This window comes from Gorilla gorilla, chromosome 15 (assembly GCF_029281585.2).
Source record: "Gorilla gorilla gorilla isolate KB3781 chromosome 15, NHGRI_mGorGor1-v2.1_pri, whole genome shotgun sequence".
Lineage (NCBI taxonomy): Eukaryota > Metazoa > Chordata > Mammalia > Primates > Hominidae > Gorilla > Gorilla gorilla.
This window is the reverse complement of record NC_073239.2, coordinates 34,789,255-34,812,561: the sequence shown is the minus strand read 5'-3', so window position 1 is coordinate 34,812,561 and position 23,307 is coordinate 34,789,255. Positions and strand designations below refer to the sequence as shown.

At 39.5% G+C, this 23,307-nt stretch overlaps 1 protein-coding gene across 1 annotated transcript; it reads left to right on the top strand.

Annotated features, from left to right (window-relative positions):
- The first annotated feature begins 16,883 nt into the window (after positions 1-16,883).
- Positions 16,884-22,722, top strand: LOC134757212 (uncharacterized). The gene is made up of 3 exons (XM_063698362.1): positions 16,884-17,208; positions 22,148-22,240; positions 22,376-22,722. Exons 1-3 carry the CDS (start codon positions 16,884-16,886, stop codon positions 22,720-22,722), a joined length of 765 nt encoding a protein of 254 aa, XP_063554432.1.
- Positions 22,723-23,307: the final 585 nt, after the last annotated feature.

Sequence of the window (23,307 nt, the reverse complement as noted above, 5' to 3'; positions counted from 1 at the left end):
CTTAAAATAAATCCTCATATATCTACACTCTCAACTGTTCATAAGCTTCTTATTTCACTGAGAAAATAGAAACAATCAGAAGAGAATTTTCAAAAACTTCAACACTTACCAGTCACTTGCATCTATGCTCAAATACTCTGTCTTTCCTCTCATTAGAATGTCATCCCCTGTGTGCAGGGACTTTGCTTATTCTCAGCACTTATCATCATACCTGAAAATGTAGGCATTTGAAAAATAATTGTTGAATTAAAAATGAATAATAAAAATACCTCTGTCATTACCAGAACAAAACTATCATTTATTCATTCCCTCAATAAAAAATTTATTATATGCCTATTTATTGACGGGCCATATTCTAGCAACTGACAATGTAGCAGAGAATAGAACAGATAAAAGTCCCTGTCCTAAGGGAGCTTATATTTCAGTTGAAGGCTAAGTTCATGTTAGCCACTACAATAAGCCTTTACATGAATCATCTCTTCAATCTTTCAAAAATTGTTAGGTAAGTGTTATCATACCTATTTTCAGATGAGAAAGCTAAGGCTCAACTCTCCTATTTAATATCACATAGAGCCAGAAGGCAGAGCTTCAAATATGTGTCTAAATTACTAATCTACTGTGCTGATATAGACATGAAGGGGTTTATCCTCTATATCATGTTGCAAATAGGAGGAAAAAACTTGATCAAAAGTTCTAAGCAATTGTAGCTCTGACCCCAAGAGGGCAGTATTTGCATTCGCCCTGCCTGCAGGTCTGAATGTGTAGTATGCCTAAGATAGCGAAGCCTGGTCTCTGATTGGCTAGGGATACTCTCTGAGAAACTCTTTGGCTAGTGTTAAAAAAAGAGAAGATGTTGAATACACAAGTCAACTTCTGGGAGCAGATCTCTCCAGAATAAAAATGAAGAAGCATCTGAGGACCTGCTTGGTGATTTTGTGGCTTTATTTTTATAGTAAGTTAGTGGAGAGTTTTAGCAAAGTTAACATAGTAAGTCAGGGAATACTTTCTTAGGATTTGGGGTGAAGGTGTAGTCCACTGGGATAGGAGGAAGGGAGAAAATGGGACCATTTTCTGTTTCACTTGGGATTCATTGTGGGGAGTAAGGAAGGGATGCAAATTAGACAGTATTAATACTGGATGATGGATCTCTTGAATCTCACTTTTCTTTCTGAATAGAGGGGAGTGGCAAAAACCAAGTGGAGCAGAGTCCTCAGTCCCTGATCATCCTGGAGGGAAAGCACTGCACTCTTCAATGCAATTATACAGTAAGCCCCTTCAACAACTTAAGGTGGTATAAGCAAGATACTGGGAGAGGTCCTGTTTCCCTGACAATCATGACTTTCAGTGAGAACACAAAGTCGAACGGAAGGTACACAGCAACTCTGGATGCAGACACAAAGCAAAGCTCTCTGCACATCACAGCCTCCCAGCTCAGCGATTCAGCCTCCTACATCTGTGTGGTGAGCGCACTGTGCTCCACAGGCACTTGAAGCCAGTATGCAAACCTGCACCTGGAGGTTATCAAGGAGGCATAGGAGTTAGAGTAGACCGTTATTTTTTATGCAGAATATGATTTCACGAGTGAATATTTATCTCTCCGACATGATTTGATTTGAGCTTGAGCCTAAAGTTCTACTTAGGCTCAAGTAGAATACATGTCCTCAAGCGAGGATAAAGACATTCTCACTCAACACACAAAGTTAATTGCTACATCTGCGTGTTCCCAAGGGCAAGACAGTCTGTCATGCTGTGTTACTATTGCTGAAGTAGATGACAGTGTTGTTTGGAAGGGAGAGACTAGCTTGGATTTTGATCTGGACACCTACCAGCAGAATGTCAACTAAGTGAAAGAGCAACAAGTTTATGTGGCTGATGGAATTTTTTTTTTTTTTTTTTTTTTGAGATGGAGTCTCACTCAGTCGCCCAGGCTGGAGTGCAGTGGCGTGATTTCGGCTCACTGCAAGCTCCACCTCCCGGGTTCACGCCATTCTCCTGCCTCAGCCTCCTGAGTAGCTGGGACTACAGGTGCCCACCACCACGCCCGGCTATTTTTTTTTTGTATTTTTGGTAGAGATGGGGTTTCACTGTGTTAGCCAGGATGGTCTCGATCTCCTGACCTCGTGATCCACCCATCTCGGCCTCCCAAAGTGCTGGGATTACAGGCGTGAGCCACTGCTCCTGGCCGGAAATATCTTGAGAAGTTTCCTTCCCCTGAAAGACATTCAGTTGTCATTTCATGGCTATTCAAGTTCTCAGAAAGCATCCTGTGAGAATAAATCTGCTCTTCCCATTTAGCTATGCTCCAGATCAAGGCATTTGTCCAGGTGCTGCACCAACTCTTTATTACCTTCCATCACTGCTCCTTTAGAGCACACTGGAAGGCCAGGGGATCCTGGCAGACACAGTCACTTTCAGGCAGCAGAACAACTGTGCCAGGCTTTTCAACCATCAGTGTTCTAGAAAAGAGACTTAGGGACAGAATGCCTACCTGCAGTTGTGAACTCTGGTTTTCACAACTTAGCTGTGAAGTTCTTTTTGGGACAATTAGAGAAATGTACATATAATTTGAGAATTAGATGAGAAAAGTACTTACTTAAAAGGCAGATATCAACTGTAAAAAAACGGGAAGAATATATACTAAGATATTAAAAATGGTAATCCTTGTATGGTGGGAATATAATGTTTTTACTTTTTATCTTTCCTTGTCTTCTGTACTTTTAATTTTCCACAGTTCTCAGATTTTTCTTCTGTCAAAATAAAGATTATTAAAAAATAACAAATGTCTTAAAAAATTTAAAGGAATGCATCTCATCTGCCACTATCAACTCACAGGAATTGATATTTAAAGATGATAACACATTTCAGGATATTGTTGAATAAGACTGATTTGTTATGTTTATGAGCACTGCAAGTAAGTTCATTTCCAAGTTCAGGGAATTGATAATTTGTGAATAAATGAAGCCAGGACCTGGACTGTTCTTTGTAACTAGTCTGGAGATAGCTCAAGTGTCAAGACATCAAAATGCCTTGACTTCTGGAGCAAAAAGTAAACCTAGATGTATTCAGTAATCAGATATTTTTTCCTGTCCTGTATCTCCTTTCAAGTCTTTAGAGTGAAGAAATTAAAGTTCAGATTGCTGCTACAGCAGACTTGTGTAAGTAATCATAAATTAATTGAGGAAAAAGATAAAATACATGAAAATGGAATCAATAGGTAAAATTCCAAGTACGTGGACAAATAAGTTTTAAAGGTATTCTCAGGAGGAGATTACTGTGGGACAGAAAAGATAGGAGAAAGTATCATGGGGAATAGCAAATTTAGTTAGGTCTTGAAGGAGAGACACACATTGAATTTGTTCATTACACAATTATTTATTAAACAAATAATGAGGCCAGGTGCCGTGGCTCATGCTTGTAATCCCAGCACTTTGGAGGCCAAGGTGGGCGAATCGCTTGAAGTCAGGCATTCGAGACCAGCCTGGCCAACATGAAGAAACCCCGTCTCTACTAAAAATACAAAAATTAGCCAGGCATGGTGGCATGTACCTGTAATCCCAGCTACTAGGGAGGCTGAGGCAGGAAAATAGCTTGAACCCGGGAGGCGGAGGTTGCAGTGAGCTGTGATTGCACATCTGCACTCCAGCCTGGGCGATGGAATGAGAGTCTGTCTGAAACAAAACAAAATGAAACAAAAAACAAATAATAAGTGACAGGAGTTTTTGTAGGTAGAAGGAGTAGGGTAATAAACAAAATAGATAAATGCAGACACAAAAGACCTTCCATTACGAGGCTTGAGTCTATGTTTGTCTATTGCGTTCACTTTCTTTTACAGGAATATCTTGGGAAGTTTGCATTCCAATATAGGCATTTCCTTGCTTGCTTTAGTTTAGTTTAGTTTGCAGGTTTCATATGGTGAGTAAAAGGCACAGGCATTGAAATGCTCTATCTATCACTTACTAAATTGCATTACTCTGGACAAAATTACATAACCTCAGAGCACCTACACACCATCAGTGGTAATTACACATACATCACATGGTCATAAGGATTGAATTAAGTTAAGTGAATTTAATTAAATGATTGAATTGCATTGGTAGAAAATAATTTTTCAACTAATGGTAGTTATTCTTGGACATAAATGATAAAACAAAGGTAATTTAAAATAAGACAATAAGAAACTTTAAGTATAGATTAAGGTTTACCTTTCCACTCTTCTTCTGTTGATTATATTCTTTTACTACAGTTATGGCCGAGAGTCACCCTTTATTTCACATTGGCCTTATTCCATTCAATTATTTGAACTGACAGTATTGGCTTTCTTGTTTGTTTGTTTGTTTGTTTGTTTTTATCTCATAGGTTTTCTGCACAGAAAATGAAGCTTTCTTGCTTCCGGTGTAATTTAAGGTAAATTCTATGATGAATCCACATGAGCTTTATGGAGCAGGACTCCGATATAACACCATTATACTGACCTACAGTGCCAATAACTAGATCCATACCCAGGAGCTCATTTAACAGAGCTCTGCATTGGAAAGGAGAGAAAATAACCTTTCTAGGTTTGGGGGAGAAATCCTTTTTAGTTATTCAATTTATAACTTGTACATACATGGTAGATGCCCAGGAAGTATTACAGAAGAAAAAAGGAAAGAGAAAAATCTAAGGGACAAATGCTAGATGCAGCTAACTGAGAATCAGCACCTGGTTCTGCCAGGGTCCTTTCCCATGCTACCTCTTCAGAGATCAGGAGGAGCTGTGTGATCTGTGCACGGGGAAGTAAATCTTGTTTCTGGCTGGTTGGGGAGACTTTCAGCTTCCTGCAACAAAGAACTATGAATATTAACTCAGAGAAACCAGAAATTTGGCTTGATAGTGTTTGAGGGCTCCCAGACCCCAGCCAGAGACCTCACTGAGTCTAAGTGATAAAAACGGAGAAGCCCTTGGGAGTTTCATTCTTGATTTCCTCCTGGCAGCTGTGCTGTGAGTTGCTGGGCTCTGGAAATATCATAAAAAACAGCAGATTGTAGTTTCTTCTTTATAAGTCTGGAAGTTATAGAAGGGTGGTTAGGGTCTCAGTGCTCACCTGTGGGGGCTGTGAAAAGAGAGTATATCTTCCAAATGAATGAATTTCCGTGAATGAATGTCCTCTGTCTGTGGTTCTCTGTTTAAACAGGGGTGAATAGACTACATACACTGGAGCAGAGTCCTTCATTCCTGAATATCCAGGAGGGAATGCATGCCGTTCTTAATTGTACTTATCAGGAGAGAACACTCTTCAATTTCCACTGGTTCCGGCAGGATCCGGGGAGAAGACTTGTATCTTTGACCTTAATTCAATCAAGCCAGAAGGAGCAGGGAGACAAATATTTTAAAGAACTGCTTGGAAAAGAAAAGTTTTATAGTGTTTGGAATATGGCAGCCTCTCATCCGGGAGATTCAGCCACCTGCTTCTGTGCTTTACAGTAGTGTCTCCCAAGCACCTGCAGCCTGTACCACAACCTGCAGCCGGGACCCTTGACACAGGCCTAGCCTTGCAGGTGGGAGTGAAGATTTTTTTTTTTTTTTTTTGTATAGAGGGAACTTTCTTTATGACCCGCATCTCCAAAACAGAAGTGAAGGATAATGTATCCTTCATATGTAATGAAACTGAATTTATATTAAATTAAATTTCCTTTTGTTATTATTTAAATTTCATTCCTTGATGCAGTTTGTACAGATTCTAAGCCTGTTTGCCCACAGATTCCTTCCACTGCTTTACTCTTTAAGAGGGAAGAGCCCTTTGTGGTGCAGGCTCTAAGTCCATGAAGCAAGTTTTCTCCAGGCTATACCCTTATCAGGAACATTTTACCCATTTGATCATATCTTCATGATGTTTTTGGTATCTATGTACCATCTATACCATTATTTACTTAATTTAATATTAAATTGATGTTTATGTTAAATAGACTTTAAAAGTAACTATGTAAAATTGTCTTCATTTTACCAGATACCATCTGTGAAACCATGTATATAATATAAATAATATATTTAAAGTGCTGCTTATATTTTTCCCAATATAAATTAAAATGGCATCATATATGTAACAATTGAAAAGGCTGTCTGTATACTGCCTAATAGGACCTCTTGTATCAATCACACTTTAAGAAATACTGATCCAGCCCATACCCCTCATTTTATAAATGAAAGAATTAGGATCCACAAGTATGGTATCATTTACTCAAGCATGACTTACAGTAAAATGAAAGCTATAAAAAGAGTCTAGGCTTTATGATCCTTTGTCAGTTGCTTCTTCCACCAACGATGTTTCAAAGCAGGATCTAGAGTCTGAAGAAAAGAGTTGCGTGTTTTACATTTAAATTAAATTAAAAGTTTTATTTAATTGTGTATGTTCAACCTAGATAAATTAGAAGATACGACTACCTATCAAAGTAGAGCATTCTCATAACTTCATCGCCTAGAAATAACAAGTATTTCTATTTTTCAAATTTTCTTGTATACATATACAACTACATTTCTCTATGAATGGGGCTGATAATGTCCCCAGTATTTATTAACGTGCTTGCTTCTCTCAACATTATAGATATTTCCATGCCAGGGATCTTATATTGAGGATATAATTTTAAATGACTGTCTAGTTTTCATTATATAGATACTTTTTAAAAAGTGAATCACCTTTTGATAATATTTCTAATTATCCAGTATTATAGACAATGTTTTTATTAACATCATTCAAGTCACAGCTTTCACAGAATGGAGTTGGGTGAATAAGGGAAAACACATAACACTGTATATCTAATTTTCAGGAAGAAATTTTTCACCAAATTGTGATTCCAACAATAGCATGTAATGCTTTTTGCTTTCCATACTTTCTTTACCTGTTATGAACATTATTACTTGAAAGAAGTTTCCACTTTGCCAAGTAAAATTTTTAAATGTTTTAACTCTTTTACTCTATGAAGTTATACATTTGTTATTAAAAATAAATGAAACAGGATTAGAAAACATACAGAGTAAGAGTGTTTCACACAACATAAGTATCTTCGTACAATAAGATATGTTAAAGACGAACTTTGAAAAACACTCTCACGGTCCCATTTACCTTCTAATGTTCTCTTTCCTTTCAAGGCTATCTATTCTCCACGTCGTTCCTACTGTAAGTGTGGACCAGCACTATCTGAACTTGTGCGGAATCTCAGGCTGACTGAATTTGAATCTGCATTTTAACAGACCAACTGTGTGATTCTATCCTTCAAAGTTTGAGAAGCACCCCTTTGATGGGGTGCCAGAATGATTTTTTACAATATAAAGTAAAAGCTGTCTCTACTAGCCCAAAAATGCTTCAATGGCTTTCTGTTGCTTCTAGAATAAAATGCAAATTTCAGGCTGTGATACACAAAGATATGTATCATGTGAACCTCCTTTTCAATCTCCCCTTTTAACTCTCCTAGCTCTCTATGTAGCAATAACACTATTCTCCTTTCGGTATTTTGAACTTGCCATGTTCTTTTCCACATTTAGTCAAACTCGTCCATTTGAAATGCTCTTCCTCCAAATATGGGCAAGCCCAGTTCATTTTCACATTTCAGATCTCAGCTCAAGTACACACTATATAGATAAAGACTTCTGACTTCTGTTGATCTTCGTGACTAATGTAGCCATCCATGGCTCTCCCCATAGCTTTATCACAAAACCCTAGTTATTTCCCTTATGGTAATAATCATAACATCTAGTTATAATGTTGATTTACATGCCAATGTGTTCATTGCCTAAACTTCCAATTAGGATACAACTTCTATGAGGTCAGGGATATTGTTTGTTTAATCACACCTTCAACTTTAGTGCCTACCTTTAGTGACTGACCCATAGTAGTCAGTGAAAAAATATCTTCCGCATGTGGCTTGGCATGGTGGCTCACGTTTGTAATTCCAGTACTTTGGGAGGCCGAGGTGGAAGAATCAGTTGAGGTCAGGAGTTAAGGACCAGCCTGGGAAATGTAGTGAGACCCTCATCTCTACAAAAAACAAAAATAAAATATTAGATGAGTGTGGTGGCACGTGCCTGCAGTCCTAGCTACTCAAGAGATTTAGACAGAAGGATTTCTTGAGCCCAAGAGTTGGAGGCTGCAGTGAGCTATGATGGTGTCACTGCACTTCAGCTCTGGGTGACAAAGCAAGACCTCATCTCTTAAAAAATAAAATAAAATAAAATAAAAAAGAAATATATACAAAATGAATAAATGAATGTCGCTTGGCCTTGCATTCTTTTTTCCTTTTCCTTTCTTCTCACTCCCATCCTAGCAAATCTGAATTTCGTGTATGTGCTCCCTGCTCAGATATCTGGTAGAGTTCTTTAATGCTGGCACTCACCCCTTGTCTCCAGACCAGGCCTTCCTATGCTCAGTGAACTCTGTCAAATAACTAGATCAACTCAGGGTCTCAATCTGTCCTCACTCAATTGACATCAGGTGTAATCTGAATGAACCGAGCAAACTCTAAACATAATCCCACAGTAAAACATCTGAAAGAAAAAAAAGGTATACTTAAAAGATGTTGGAAAGTATGAAAACAACTTCCCAAATCAAATAATGATAAGCACATGTCAAAGTTTAATCTCAAATTATTGCAAGAGAAAAATTGCATCAGGAAACACATTCCAATAATTGGACTAAGTAGAGACATTTTATAGAAACTAGGTTTTTTTTAAAGTCAGGTTAAAGATAATTATTATGGTCAAATTATTATTGGTTCATAATGACTGTACTCTGTGCAGTGGTTGTTAGGCTCATCATGAGATTAATAGTCATCTGAGATTATAACACTAATATCTCAGAATGAGTCTTTATTTTATTAAAGAATATCAGAAAATTGATCAAATATTTGATCAGATGTGATAGTTAATTCCCATATGGGGCTATACATTTTATCCTTCAAAAAAAGGTTCATTCAAGACCAGTTTTGGGAAACCTATTGTTGTCAAAAGTAATTCAGACCAAGTGTGGTGATGTGTGCCTGCAGTCCCAGGTACTCAGGAAGCTGAGGTGGGAGGATCCCTTGAGCCTGGGAGTTCAAGTCCAGCCTGGGCAATATAGTGAAACCTCTTCTGTCTTAAAAAAAAAAAAAGGTAATTCAAGTCTTTAGTCTTTACTATAATGGATAGGAGAGACTTGTCAGGTTTTGGATGTTTTCCCTTCCTACAAGTTACTAATCTTGTTTGATTGAGGCTACAGTAAATATATGAAACTACTTAGAGACAAAGGATTTTGTTACTCATGACACAGCAAAGAGCATAAACATTGTTATATTCACTTCAGTCGTTCTTTCCCTTAAATCTAAAAAAGATGATATGTATGCTGACGAATACTTTGTTTGAAGTGGTACTGTGTCATAACTGAGGAACTTTGAGCTTGGAGAATTCACTGCTTTTATAGTAAGGAGTAAACCAAATTGCTCTTTGTCTCAGAGGGAAACAGTACCTCACCCCTCAAGGTTTCTTGCTGCAAGCATAACTCTGGAAATTGGTCAGGTAGAGTGGTCATGGTCTTAAACCACTGGCATACCTAGCAAGACATTTATGAGTATAAGAGATTAAGGATGGTCTGGTTTTCAACAATATCCACTCCATAGTCTTACGTCGTGTTATTTTCTAGAAATTTTTCTTATGAGTATGCCACTCCAGAAGCCATTCTGATCAATTTGACGGACAGAGATTCCGAGACTAAATACATTGAATTTGCCTCAAACAATGTTTAAATAAGGCTACTATCAGCAGACCAATCTGCAACATTAACTTCACCCATTTAGTCAGCTGTGACAAAGTCCCAAAGTATAGATAACTAGGATATAATTTCTTATCCATTATACATGGAAGTTTAGATTGATATGCTAATCTTTGTTTTAATTCTCAAAAAGAGTCCAAAAAGTAGCCACCATTCCTAATGGAAAGATGTTCTGTCCCACCTATTCCCAGACACAAGCGTAACCCAACAGGTTAATCCAGTTTGGAATTTATTGTTAAACTTGATTTGCATCAGCATTACATCACTTTTGTCGTAGGATCCTTGGGGTGTTGCTTTTCTGACCAGAAACCTCTGTGGTTGGTGGTGCCTTTACTCAAGTTTTGCACGGGCTCCCTGGGCTCATTCCACTTACTTGGCCTGGAAGACTATGCTCAGCTCATGCTACCAGCCTGGATCTTATGCCTGCCAAGGGCGAGTCAGGAATGGAGCAGTGAGGGATGTGTGAGGAAGTGTGGGGTCTTGCCACTGCACAGTCAGACATGCTGGCTGCTGCAGTGAGGTGGGCAGTGCTGGCATGGGTGCCAGCTGTCTACAAGACTGAGGCTAGACCAGTTGCACTGCAAGCAGCATTGACTGCTGGCACTGGGGAACACGGTGGCACCCAAAAGCTTGGAGATGCCAGGAACCATAGGGTCCCAAAGAGGGGAGTCATAGCCCTGACTTGGGGAGCTCTCATGTCTGGGCTTCCCACAGGGCCACAGCACTTCTTTCCATTTTTTTACGCACAATGTGGTGAACATGGGACATGTTTCAGCCCTGTTTGTGGAACAGCTCTTTTAGCCCCACCATTTGATGGGTTCCAAGTTCTTGTCCTGCAACCAGGAAGAATGAGGTACACAGTCAAGTGGAGGATGAGCAAGATGAAGTGAAGCTTTATTAAGTGATAGAACAGCTCAGAGGAGACCCACATTGGGTAGCTTCTTTCCACAGCTAGGGTGTTCCAATGAGTGTTCAGCTCGTAGCAGAGAGGAGACCCTGGAGTGGGAAACTCCTCTCTGCAGGCAGGCTGTCCTATTGTCTCTGTAGCTCTCAGCATAGAGGAGCCCCTGCGGTGGGTAGCTCCTCTCTGCAGCTGGTTGTCCCAGTGTCTGCAGCTCTCAATAGACAGGAAGGCTTGTAGTGGTTAGCTCCTTTCTGCTGCTGGTCATCCTGAGGTCTGCTCAGCTCTGGCTGAGCCTGGGGCTTTTACGGGCCTCAGAAGGGAGGAAGTCCATGCCCAATTGATCCATGGGCAGCCATGGGCAGGCCCAGAAAAGGCACCACAAGTTCCCTCTCCAGGCTGTGGGACTGGCAGCCTGACACCCAGCCTTCAGGCCCTCCTTGGCCTGAAGGTGTGACCTCACTGGGGACCCACCGCTTCCACCCAGAAACCTGTCTGCCTCCTACTGTTGTTCTTGGTGCCCAGATGGTAGGTGCCAAGGAGTGCCTTCAGGCCAGTGCCCCCTTGGCTTCCCTCTTATGCTTGTCAGTGCCCAAAATCTGGAGGGTGTCAAGGTGGCAGAGGGCTGGTGTGTGAACACTTCCCCTAATGTGTGCACACTCTACTGTGCTGCAACAGTGCCTGGGCTTGGCCTCAACTTTGCTCTCAGATCAGAGTGGGTGCTGACAACAAGGAGAAGCCAGGCAGTGAGAGTGGGTACTTCTGAGCCTATGAAGGCAGGGAGGGCTTCCCAGGCCCTCAAGAGTACAGAGATGCCTCGGTCCACAGCTGCAGTTTGGGAAGCTGTAGCTGCCCACAGAGGGAGGTTGAGGGGGCTATGCTCCTGCCTGCCCCATGGAGCAGAAGTCCTGGGTTTGCAGCCTTGACTTGGGTGGCTGCAGCTTCACTGAGAAGGGCGGGGCTCCTGCCTGCTCCTGGTTTCCCCAAGAGCATAGGGAGGCCTAGGTCTGCAGCCACGACTTGGGAAGCTGCAGCTGTGCCTGGAAGGGCAGCGTTCCCACCTGCTCCTGGGCAGAGAGGACAGTGATGCCCCTGAAGCTGTGGCTTGGGCAGCTGCAGGGCACCTGGGGAGCTCCTGCTCCAACTCAGAAGGGGCAGGGCTACTGCTTGTCCCTGGTTCCATGGAGTATGCAGCCCCAGCCATGCCTCCCTGCTGTGATAGTAGTGGCCACTCCAGATGGCCCGCTGTTGCCATCGCTTTTGTTAAGCTATATGAGCAGTGCCATTGAGTATTTGCAACCTCTGTAGCCATTCATGGCACAACCCAAGACTTTTCAGACATCAGGAGAAGCATATACATTTGTATGAGTCAGATTGAGACAAAGTTGTACTGATTTCTATGTTTGTACACAGACAAGGATGAAGAATCTATGTTGGGAAGCTGCTATTGATGTATGTATTGCAGAAATGTTCAGGAGAGGCCATATTCACAGGACTTTTACTATTTCAAGGAATGTGGAAGAAGATGACAAAACAAGAGCAGATTGGATAGCCAGTGCTGCTTGGCTCCAGCAGACCATATAATTGTCTTGCTAGGCTGTGGTGCTTGACCTAGAATACAAAGAGTGAATTAATTCTCCACTCCTCCGCCTCCCAGTCTCAGATTTTCCCTTCCTAGGTGCCAGTGTTGTTGCTCTTTCTCCACCATCACAAAATCGGTTCATCCCATTCTAGTAGCTATAACTTTGCCTTTTTTTTTGTAGTCAGTTCCTAGTCACACCAAAATCATTTGCCTAGAACAAATAGAAAGAGGAACAGGCATTTGTATGACATTTACATAGATTCATCATAATTACCACCTTGGCCTTCCTGGAAAACTGAACGGGAACTTGTAAGGCCGTGCACTCAAATAAATGCTGGTTATTCTCATGATGTAAAATCATTTTTAACCAAGAAAAGAGTATAGGTGGCTGAACTGGAATTCAATATTAATACCATTCTGACCATGTTGCTGCCTGGAGAGTGTACCAACCAGGCTGTTCTAAGGTAGCTGTTCGGAGAAAGAAAGAAGCATCATGCCTTTCGCTTCTAGAATGTTAGAGGAGGTGTACTTTTTTCTATTACTGTTAGATACAGCTAAAAATTCTGGACATTATAGATGTTCCTTGAATTGAAATGAGATTACTTCCCAGTAAACTGATTGTAGTTTAAAATACCATAGGTATAAAATGCATTTAATACATCTTATATACTGAACATCATAAGATTGCCTATCCTATGTTAATCATGCTCAGAACACTTACATTAGCCTATGGTTGGGCAAAATCATCTAACACAAAGCCTATTTTATAACAAAGTGTTGAGTATCTCATCTAATTTATTGAATAAAGTACCCAAAGAGAATAATAGAAAGGTTGTATTGGTACACAAAGTACAGTTTGTTCTGATTGGGTATTGCTTTTGCACCATGAAAAAAATCATAAGTCAAGTCATCGTTAAGTCAGGGACCATTTGTATATAAAATCAAAAGATAAAAAGTTTCTAAAAGATAGAGAGAAAAAGCCAGATAGTCTAAGAAATTTAGGACCTGAACAATGCTAGAACAGTGAGTTTCATGAGTTTCCTTTTGCCTCATACAACCCGGTGGCATCCAGGAGTAGCCAGTAACCTGGTAATGCCGGTGGGTACAGAAAAGAAACCCCAAAGAAATGCCGTTTTCTGTAGCCAAATGACCAGGGAAAGGATTGACTATGAAGGCAGAAACTATAAGACCATAACCATTCTACTCTAGCCAAAGACCACAAAAAGTTTTACAGCAACCAAGCACACATTTAATCAACAAAAAGGTAACTGCAACCTAGCAGGAGAGATTTGTGATAGTGTAACTTTCTTTTGCTCCATCTTTCCATCACTGGCTTGAAAATAGTCTTTAAATGGCATCCGGCATTCCCAGTATGGGTTTCTGGGGCTGGAGGAAGCAGAGTAGACCCGTTATCAAAGAATAGTGCCTGACTATGTTGACCTGTCAGGTGGTTTTCTGAAGGGCTAATTCAAAGCGCTTTCCTGTATTCATATAACTCAAAACCCTCTCAGAGTGGAGAAGAAGTGGCTATGCAGAGGAAATTTTCAAAAAAATTGACAAAGGGACTCAGTAGCAGGAAGGAGAAAGAATCTGCAAATGTGAAGATAGGCCAATTGAAATTATTCAGTCTAAGAAGCGGAAGGGAAAAAAATTGAAGAGAGCTTAAGAGACCTGTGGGACATTATAAAAAGTACAGCCATAAGGATAACAGGATTTCCAGAGTGAGAGGAAAGGAAAAAGCAGGGAGAATATTTGTAAAAATCATGACTCCAAACTTCCCAAATTTGTTGGAAGACATGAACCTATACATCCAAGAAGTTCAACAAGGACCAAGTAGAAAAAAGGCAAAAAAAAAAAAAAAAAAATCTCATTGGGACACATTATAATCAAACTGTTTAAAGAAAAAGACAAATGGAGAATCTTGAAAGCTGCAAGAGATAAGTGATTAATCACAAGGAAGAGATCTTCCAAAGATTAGCAGTCTATTGTTTATCAGAAGCCATGGAAGCCAGAAGGCAGTGGGATGGCATATTTAAAGTGTTTAAAGAAAAAAAAAAGTCAACCAACAATTTTGTATCAGGCAAAACTATTGTTCTAAAACAAAGGAGAAATTAAGACAGTTCCAGAAAAACAAAAACTCAGAGTATTCATCACTTGTAGATCTGCCCTACAAGAAAATCTAAAGGGAATCTTTCAGGCAGAGAAGAAATGGCACTAGACAGCAACTTGGAGCCATGCAAAAATAATGAACAATGGTAAAGGTAGTTACACAGATAAGAATAAAGCCAATATTTTTGTAGTTTTTGTTTGTAACTCCCATTTTTTCCCTAACTTATTTAACAAACTAATACATAAACAATAATTATAATTATATTGTGGAAAATTATACAGAATAATCTCATTGTGTATAATGAGAACACAATAAGTCAAAGTGTGTTTTTCCATGTGTATAAAAATTTCCTTTGTCGCCACTGTAATTTTTAACAGCACAACTTATGTATTTCAAATAGACACAAAATTAGTAGCATTTACAGTAGTATCTTAAGATAAATTGCCTTTGAATAAGATCTTGCTTTCAATACTTTGATGTCCACAAGGCATATCTAGAAAATTTTATGCTATGGAAGAAGAAGACTGCTTAATCCAACGGGGAAGGGGACTATGATTTCTCTTTGACTAGTTGCCATAACACTGTCCTTAAGGCATATGAAGGACTTTTATATGTTATTTAGACATTAGTAGGCACAGAAGCTTTGCAGTACAACTTTGACGTATAAATTCTGTCATTTTTTTTTTTTACCTTAAAAAAATTTTTTTTTTTAAAATGTCACTTTGCTAGCATTGATAACGCTCTTAGGTCCACCACAACATTATATCTATTCACCCATACTATTTTTGTTACAAATATTAAAAAGGTGATTTCTTCCTGAAAGGACTGTGCTTCAGGTCCCCATTCAATTTTAGATGTTATATTTGTTTTTTTATAAATTTTCCAAGAATGTAGTGGCTGTATTCTTGGGTTGCTGTCACTCTTCCTTTGGTTTTTACACTTACTGAGAAGTGGCTGTTGTAATTTCTGTCATGTGCAATGTATTCCTGGAAAAAGGGATTTCAATATCAGCATGTTATTCTTCATTCTATTTCCTATGCAGTTGTTGGTGGGAATGGGAAGGGCCTGCCCATGCCATCATTGATGTATACTGATTACAAGGCTCTTGAGTAGAAAAGAGCCTGCATCATTGCTGGCCTACAGCCACCAGCTTCTTCAAGGACACAGAGCAGATTATGGACTAGAGGAGGAACAGTGGTTGTTGTGCTTGTTACTCTGTAGACTCAGTTAAGTTTCTTGCATAGTTAACCCTCCATAGATCTGGTTTGCTTTTTAGGTTAGGATGAAAAGGCAAAGAGAAAGACCAAATTCATAAATTTTGGAGATTTATTCCTAGATATAAACTTAAAACAAGAAAAGAAATAAGAGGAATTAGACAAATGAACAGACATATGAAAGTCTAGATAGTGAAGGTAGGTCCATCTCTTTTGCAACAGCCCAAACAAATACTGTTTTGACATGACATGCACATGTCATTGGTGTAAGACAGAATGACGAATTCCAAGCTCCAGTCCCTGGCTTTGTTAAAAAATGTTGCCCAGGCTGTGAGCTCAAATCATATTTCTTTAGCTAGATTTTAAGTCATTCTATTTTGAAAGAATTCTTTTGAATTATAGGAAATTTCTTTAAAAATTGGAGATAACAGAATGGTATGGGGATGTATGGCCTGACATGGAGAAGAGCTATGTAATGTGAAATGCTCCTTAAATTGCAAGAATCTCGCTCAAAGTTTTGGAATAGAATGCTTCATGATTGATTGTTCAGTGTAGGAAAGTGGCTATTAGAAATAATTCCTCTTACTCATACAAGAGTTGCCATTTGATATCAAACACATGCATGCATAAACATCCCCCACAGACATTGACTTGGAGCATTTGCTTCTCAGATTTTTAATTTAACTAATATGTCAGATTTTTACATTCACCTGTTCACATAATACAGGTCTACATCTTGAGTACGTCTTTGATTACTATCATGATTCCACAAGATGGCAGTGTGTTCTTAGGGACCCTGAGGAAAGCTCTCAAGTGCTCGTGTGTGTGTGTGTGTGTGTGTGTGTGTGTGTGTGTGTGTGTGTGTGTGTATGTGTGCGTGTATGTGCTTGAGAGACAGAGAGAAGGAGAGAAAGAGAGAGAATGGGAAGGGCGATAAGAGGAGGGGTTAGTGATATACCAGGGGTTGTGAAAATAACCTCTTTTTTCTAATTGGTAGGACAGATTCTTTTTATGATTCCTAAAGTGGAAGAAATAAAATATCTCTGCTATGTTCATTTCTTTTTGGATTGAAAATTTTAATCCTCAGTGAACCAGGGCAGAAAAGAATGATGATATACTTGAGAGTTTTACTGGTGATCCTGTGGCTTCAGTTAAGCTGTGAGTTGGGCATCTCTATAGGAACGTAATGTACAATATTTTGAGATATTGTCTATCCTAGGCTGGGGGCTAGAAGCCTGAATTTTTTCTCTAACTAAGAGAGTAGAAAGCCTGTAAAAACATGATTTGAATTCTGGGGAGTAAGCATGTACCTCCCAATTTGTCTTCTCTGTCTGACCACTGTCTTTTTCACAGGGGTTTGGAGCCAACGGAAGGAGGTGGAGCAGGATCCTGGACCCTTCAATGTTCCAGAGGGAGCCACTGTCGCTTTCAACTGCACTTACAGCAACAGTGCTTCTCAGTCTTTCTTCTGGTACAGACAGGATTGCAGGAAAGAACCTAAGTTGCTGATGTCCGTATACTCCAGTGGTAACGAAGATGGAAGGTTTACAGCACAGCTCAACAGAGCCAGCCAGTATATTTCCCTGCTCATCAGAGACTCCCAGCTCAGTGATTCAGCCACCTACCTCTGTGCGGTGAACACACAGTGCTCCCCAGACACCTGCAGTCTGTACCTAAACCTGCTGGGCCCCAGGAATGCCTGATGTAGAGCTTAGACTGCAGGGCAGTAAAGTCCTCTTTGCTCTCTAGACTCAAGTGGAAATTAAGAGTACTAGTATGGAGGACTGATTGATTAGGGAAGTGTTATTATAATTCTGAAAATAATTGAGACCCTGAAGAAAAATGAAAGATACAGTCTTGGTCTGGTTAAAATATTTTCCAGTATTCTCTTCCTACTTTAGTTTTAAAATATTTTTTATATTTCTTCTGGAGAGGTTAAAAAAATAAATTTTTTTGAGATCATTGACAAACCAGAAGGATTACATATTCATTTCATACATACATCACAATCTATGCCATAAGCATATCCATCATCTCTAAAAGTTTACTTCCTCTCTCCTTTTTTAAAAAATTTAGGTATGATTGATATACAGCAAGGTGCCTATATTACATAATGTATACATTTTAATGCCCACTCTAGTTTTATGCCACATCTATGCTTTATGAGATCGGTTTTATGATTCCTTTTATTTATATCAAGAAAACATTGTCATACAATAACAGATATTCTGTCTCTGTCCATAGGACAGCTTATTCTTTCCCCATTTAGTTACCCAAGAAGTTTGACAGACATTGCTTTAGGAATGCAACAGAAAAACACAAATGCAAAATAAAAAAGATCAGCAAACTACTGTGAAAATCCTGTAAGTCATAAATTCTTTTAGTTATAGAACCCTAACCCCATCTCCAGCCTTAGCTGCAGCTCCACTCCTGAGTTATATAAGGGCACGTTTGATGAGTAGATGGCAGAACTAGAGGGAGAGGGTGAGAACACGTTAAAAAAAGCCTAGATATTTGCAGAGATTGAAGATTAGAGAGGATCTGTATTGCCATTTTGGGGTAAAGTCTGAATTGAACTCAAAACCCTGTGGAAGAGTATGTTGATTCCTATGTAACTGAGTGTGGCTTGGAGATGGTAGGGAGTCTTAGCCCTAGTCACAGCATGTCATATACCCACAGCACCTGCTGGAATGACTTAAAATTTATTGAGAAGGATCTCTAAGTATCTAAAAGAAGTCTAGACACCAAGAGGCTTTGTTGTGATGAACAAAGACCTGTTTAAATCAGTGACCAGAGACCATATGGTATTGAGCATGTTTCAGCAAATGTTGGAGGAGAATTGGAAACACTGAAGAGCATATAAATGCCTCCCTCCTCTGACTACCTAGCAATACATATTTGCCCTGCAATATATACTATGTTCGGGCAAAATATTTGTGCCTGATGAAAAGAATACTTTTTAGTAGATATTAAGTTGAATTACAGGAAAAAACTTTGAACATCACTTTATTATAAAAGTGAAGTTGTAGTCTGTTGGACATGATATCGTTTATGTAGTCCTCAAAGTGGGAAAGTTTAGAAATGGAGAGTTAAGATTTCTGTCCAGGGTTGTTCCCACAGTCACTGATGAAAAGGATGAACTCAATCCAAATTTGCTTCAAATTCTTAATCTGAAGAATGAAAGACTGAACAAATCTTTCCAAGCCTTGGAAGAAAGATTTGAAAGGCAGTAAGGAAGAGCAGAAAGTTGCGCCAGAATCAAGATCCTTAAATTTTACTTCCACATTTGTTGTATACCTTTTGGCTTCCTGGCATTCTGGAAAGATCCTGGGTTGTGTTTTCTGTTTGAATATTTATGTTACTAATGGCCCATTTATTAGGCTACATACTATATATATTTCAGGATTTGTTTCAGTATTAAATGAGATAACATACTGCTTTGGGATGAGTTCCTTAAAAGTAGAGACTGCAGTTGGAATTCTTTCTCTGTAATTGATTGAGGAAACCAGGTTGAGACAGGGGGAAAGGCTAAGCATGGACTTGGTCCAGTGGGAGTCTTGATCCCACCTGACCTCATAGGGAGCTCTGGAGAGTGAACTACATCACAGGGGTGATCCCTCCCACGCTGAGGCAAGGGAGCCAGACTGCTCTGACCTATTGTGGGTAAGAATAAAGTCATAATTGGCTGCAGCGTTTCTTGCGGTAGAGGTATATGCTACTGGACAATGGTGGCTCTCATTGGCAGAGGTCAACTTTCTAGGGAAAGGGGCAACTAACTGTGAGCCAAGAGTAGCCAACACTCACAGTAGCGGGGGATGGCTACACTGTCCTGGGAAAGGAGATCTAGGCTGGGGACCAGCAGTGTTTGTTATTACCATGGAACTTGCCTGGTATGTGGGCAGCATTCAAGAAATAATAAACTTTAATTATATTCTGAATTTAATTTCTCTGTCTTTTTGAAGGTGTTTATACAGCTGGCCTTACCAATTATGAAGAGTTGAAATAATGTAAGTTAAAGCACTTGTTAATAGAAACTATCTAAATAAATATAAAAAACAGATAAAAGGAAAATTTTTTTCGAAGCTAAAATTCAGGAATTTTTAAAAGAGTAGTGACCAGAGAACCACTCTACTGTCTCAGTTGCTTTTGGGAATAATGAGATGACATTCTATCCATCACTTTCTATCCAGGTAGCAATGATTCTGATGATTTACAGTTCATAACTCTGGGCTTCTATGTGTAGACAGAGATACCATCTATATTTATACATGATTAATGCTATTTCGTTATTAATTTGTATTTGAGAATGAAGGACTGGGTAGCAGGATGGACTCCTTATGTCTTTGTGTCCATGTTCCCCAGAAAGTTTCTTCTTGAATGGGGTGCCTGGCCAGTAGTGTGGGTATGTGGGTCTGTCATGTGAATTGACAGGCTTCTTTCTAGGATGAATGAGGAGGGAACTGGTAATTAAGTTGCTTCTCTTTGTTCCCTGAACCTAATATCATTGGAAATGGCCTAATTATATTAATTACTCATAATAAAAACTGAAACCATCCCAGATGGCTCAAGTAAACTCTCATGAAGATTACATGCCCCAAGTTGGCTTCATATGCTTCTCACACACAAATACAGAAGCAGGTTGGTGAGAACAGAGAGAGGCTAGTGCAGCCATTCCACATGTGGACCTTCACTACGTTCTCTTGTGTTCTGTTCCTCTCACCCTTCATCACCTGCTCTCTTTCTCAGCCCAGAACCTCTCCAGGGTCCCACCCAGTAGGTTCCCTTCACTCACGTTTCCACTGTAATCTTCTCACAGTTCATTCTGGCCTGGACTTTTTCCCTCTCTGTTTTCTCCATCAGTGTATTTGCATCCACTTTTTATCTACCTCATGGGAATTGTGATATCTTTCATCTTTTTATTAGTTTTATTATTGATGGATTCAGGTCATTCTGTTTATAGTTTTACATTTCATTTCAGTGGGAATTTTAGAGAGTTAAGAGGACAGCACATATGTTTAGTTTGAAGTTTTGTTTCAGAACCCCACCCTAGTAACATTTAAATTTTTAAGCTGACTATATAATTTCGTCTTACATGTGATAAAAAATTTATAGGCAGAATCAAGAACTAGATCAGAAGCCCAAGGGAAAACTGATTTCAGGCTGGTACAATTCAATGGAGTATTCAGAAAGCAGTTTTTGTTCTGACCTTGTAAAATCTCATTTTACCTGAGATTTTTCTCCTTATTGGGTTATTTCATTTTTAGGATCCAATGATCTCTATGCTACAATAGATTGGGTGGGGAAGGCTTTTTGCTCAAAAGCTTCATTTTATTATTGGGGCACAGAGCAGTCTGTTCTTGTTCGCTATTGTCTCCCACCCACATGGCACTGCTGTTTGCTTTGCTCTGTTGAGCGTCACCGTCAATATCTCTCACCAGTTCTACACCTCTCACAGGTTCCTCTCATTTCTGGTCTGCTGCTTGCACTCCTTCCACCTGTATTGAGTTCATGTAGGTTTACTTTTTAAAAATCTCTTTAACTATTTTGATAATCACTTATTCATATGTTATATTTTCTTCCATTTATCATTCTGTTCAAGTTTCTTTATAGATGGAGAAACTTAATTGTGGAGATAGAAAAACTGCACTAATTTTTTTTAGTGTCAGATTCTCATAATTTGGCACAATATATCCGTCTATTCTGAACACTGACAGTTGGAATAGGACTCTCACTTTCTCTTTTTAAATATAAGTTATCTAAATTATTTTCTCCTGGGTTCACAAATATTAAACTTGTTGACTTGAAATTAGGAAGTCTTTTCCACACTTTCCACTTGACAAAGAAAATTCTTGCCTTTAATCGTTTGCTTTGATTAATTAATGATATGTGATCCAGGCTGACTTTAAGTATGAGTCTCTGATCTAATTTATTTTTTAAAGAGTCAACTAAAGGAATAATCTCTTTCACCCACTGTAATGCTCACATCCAGCTGCACAGGGCCATATGAAGCTCAGCCCAGACTGAGACAACTGATCACCACCCCTCTTCTTGATGAACGACTTTACTAATATAGAGTGTCTCAATGGTTTTCCAAAGTCTACAACGTTGTCTTCTGTGACCAATTTCTCAGGGAAGTAAATTACTCTTCTATTTCTACATAATTCTCATTTCTCATGTATTTAAAATTAAAACCATATACTCTACGGAAGGTGACGTCATCACAGATTCGGGAAGAAAGAAACACTTTCTGTTGGTTTTGATATCACATCTCTCAAATGAGAAGGAAACAGTTTACTTCCTTGGATCTGTGGTTCCACCTGTGGCCTCCAGGGGGCGACGTTGCACTAAGGAGGCATCTGTGTTCATTGCCGACCATCCTCATCCACTGAGCCTCCTCCCTGCAGCTGGCTGATGTAGCTCACTGATGTCTGTGTAGATAGGGAGCTGTGACGAGAGCAAGAGGTCAGAACACATCCAGACTCCTTAAGAGAAAGCCTTTCTGTTTTGGAAACTTTTCAAAGCCAGGGACTTGTCCAGCCCAACCTCCCCATTGCTCCTAGCTCCTGAGGCTCAGGACCCCTGGCTTCTGTCCTCCCTGCTCAGGGTCCTGCAGCATTGCCTCTGCTCAGCCATGCTCCTGCTGCTCGTCCCAGTGCTCGAGGTGATTTTTACCCTGGGTGAGTAACATTCCATTCCTTTTCCTCCTTTTGTAAATGTGACTGTGTTGTAATTGCCTCTAAGTAGACTTCTTAGCGAAGTCAGCGCTGCTTTTGCTTACACAGCATTGGTGTTGCAGGAGGAACCAGAGCCCAGTCTGTGACCCAGCTTGACAGCCACGTCTCTGTCTCTGAAGGAACCCCGGTGCTGCTGAGGTGCAACTACTCATCGTCTTATTCACCGTCTCTCTTCTGGTATGTGCAACACCCCAACAAAGGACTCCAGCTTCTTCTGAAGTACACATCAAGGGCCACCCTGGTTAAAGGCATCAACGGTTTTGAGGCTGAATTTAAGAAGAGTGAAACCTCCTTCCACCTGACGAAACCCTCAGCCCATGTGAGCGACGCGGCTGAGTACTTCTGTGCTGTGAGTGACACAGTGCTTGAGACTGCAGGAGAGCTGAACACAAGCCTCCTGAGATGCTGAGACTTTCTGTGACTCAAGAACTCAACCTTGAAGTCTGTTTTGTAATATTAAATAGCAATTCCAAGTTTCTGATGCTTATTGATATATGCTGTATCTTTTTCATCTATTTATTTTTAAACCATCTGTGACTTTAAATTTAAAGTGTTTTCCTTTAGGTAGCTTTATATATAAGGTCTTTCTATCCACTATGTCAATCTCTGGTTTTGCACTGGCAAGTTTAGATAATTATAATTTAATGTATATTGATGAAATTGGATTTTAGTATACTATGTTATTATTGTGTTTCTGTTCCTCCCTTATTTTTTGTTGTTCTTTTTCTTTACTGACACTTTTTGGATTATTTGAATATTTTTAACACTATTTTAATCTATGGACTTCTTTGGTTATATTTCCATATTTTTTGAGTGGTTGCTCTGGAGATTATAATACATATGACTGACTCTCCAGGGTCTTCTGTGATGTTGTACCTCTTTATGTAAAATGTAGAAATTTTTGTATAATATGTCTCTTTATTATACAATAATAATTGTCTCTTCAACAAACACTGAAGTTTGTTGTAGTCGTTCATGTATATCAAAGCTACCT

Bases quoted from the DNA above. Each gene is read 5' to 3' on its own strand.
- LOC134757212 (XM_063698362.1), top strand. From the start codon at position 16,884: ATGTACCTCCCAATTTGTCTTCTCTGTCTGACCACTGTCTTTTTCACA. The intron at 17,209-22,147 runs GTGCGGTGAACA...CTAGCTCCTGAG, and splicing joins TGATTCAGCCACCTACCTCT to GCTCAGGACCCCTGGCTTCT. The intron at 22,241-22,375 runs GTGATTTTTACC...TTGGTGTTGCAG, and splicing joins TGCTCGTCCCAGTGCTCGAG to GAGGAACCAGAGCCCAGTCT.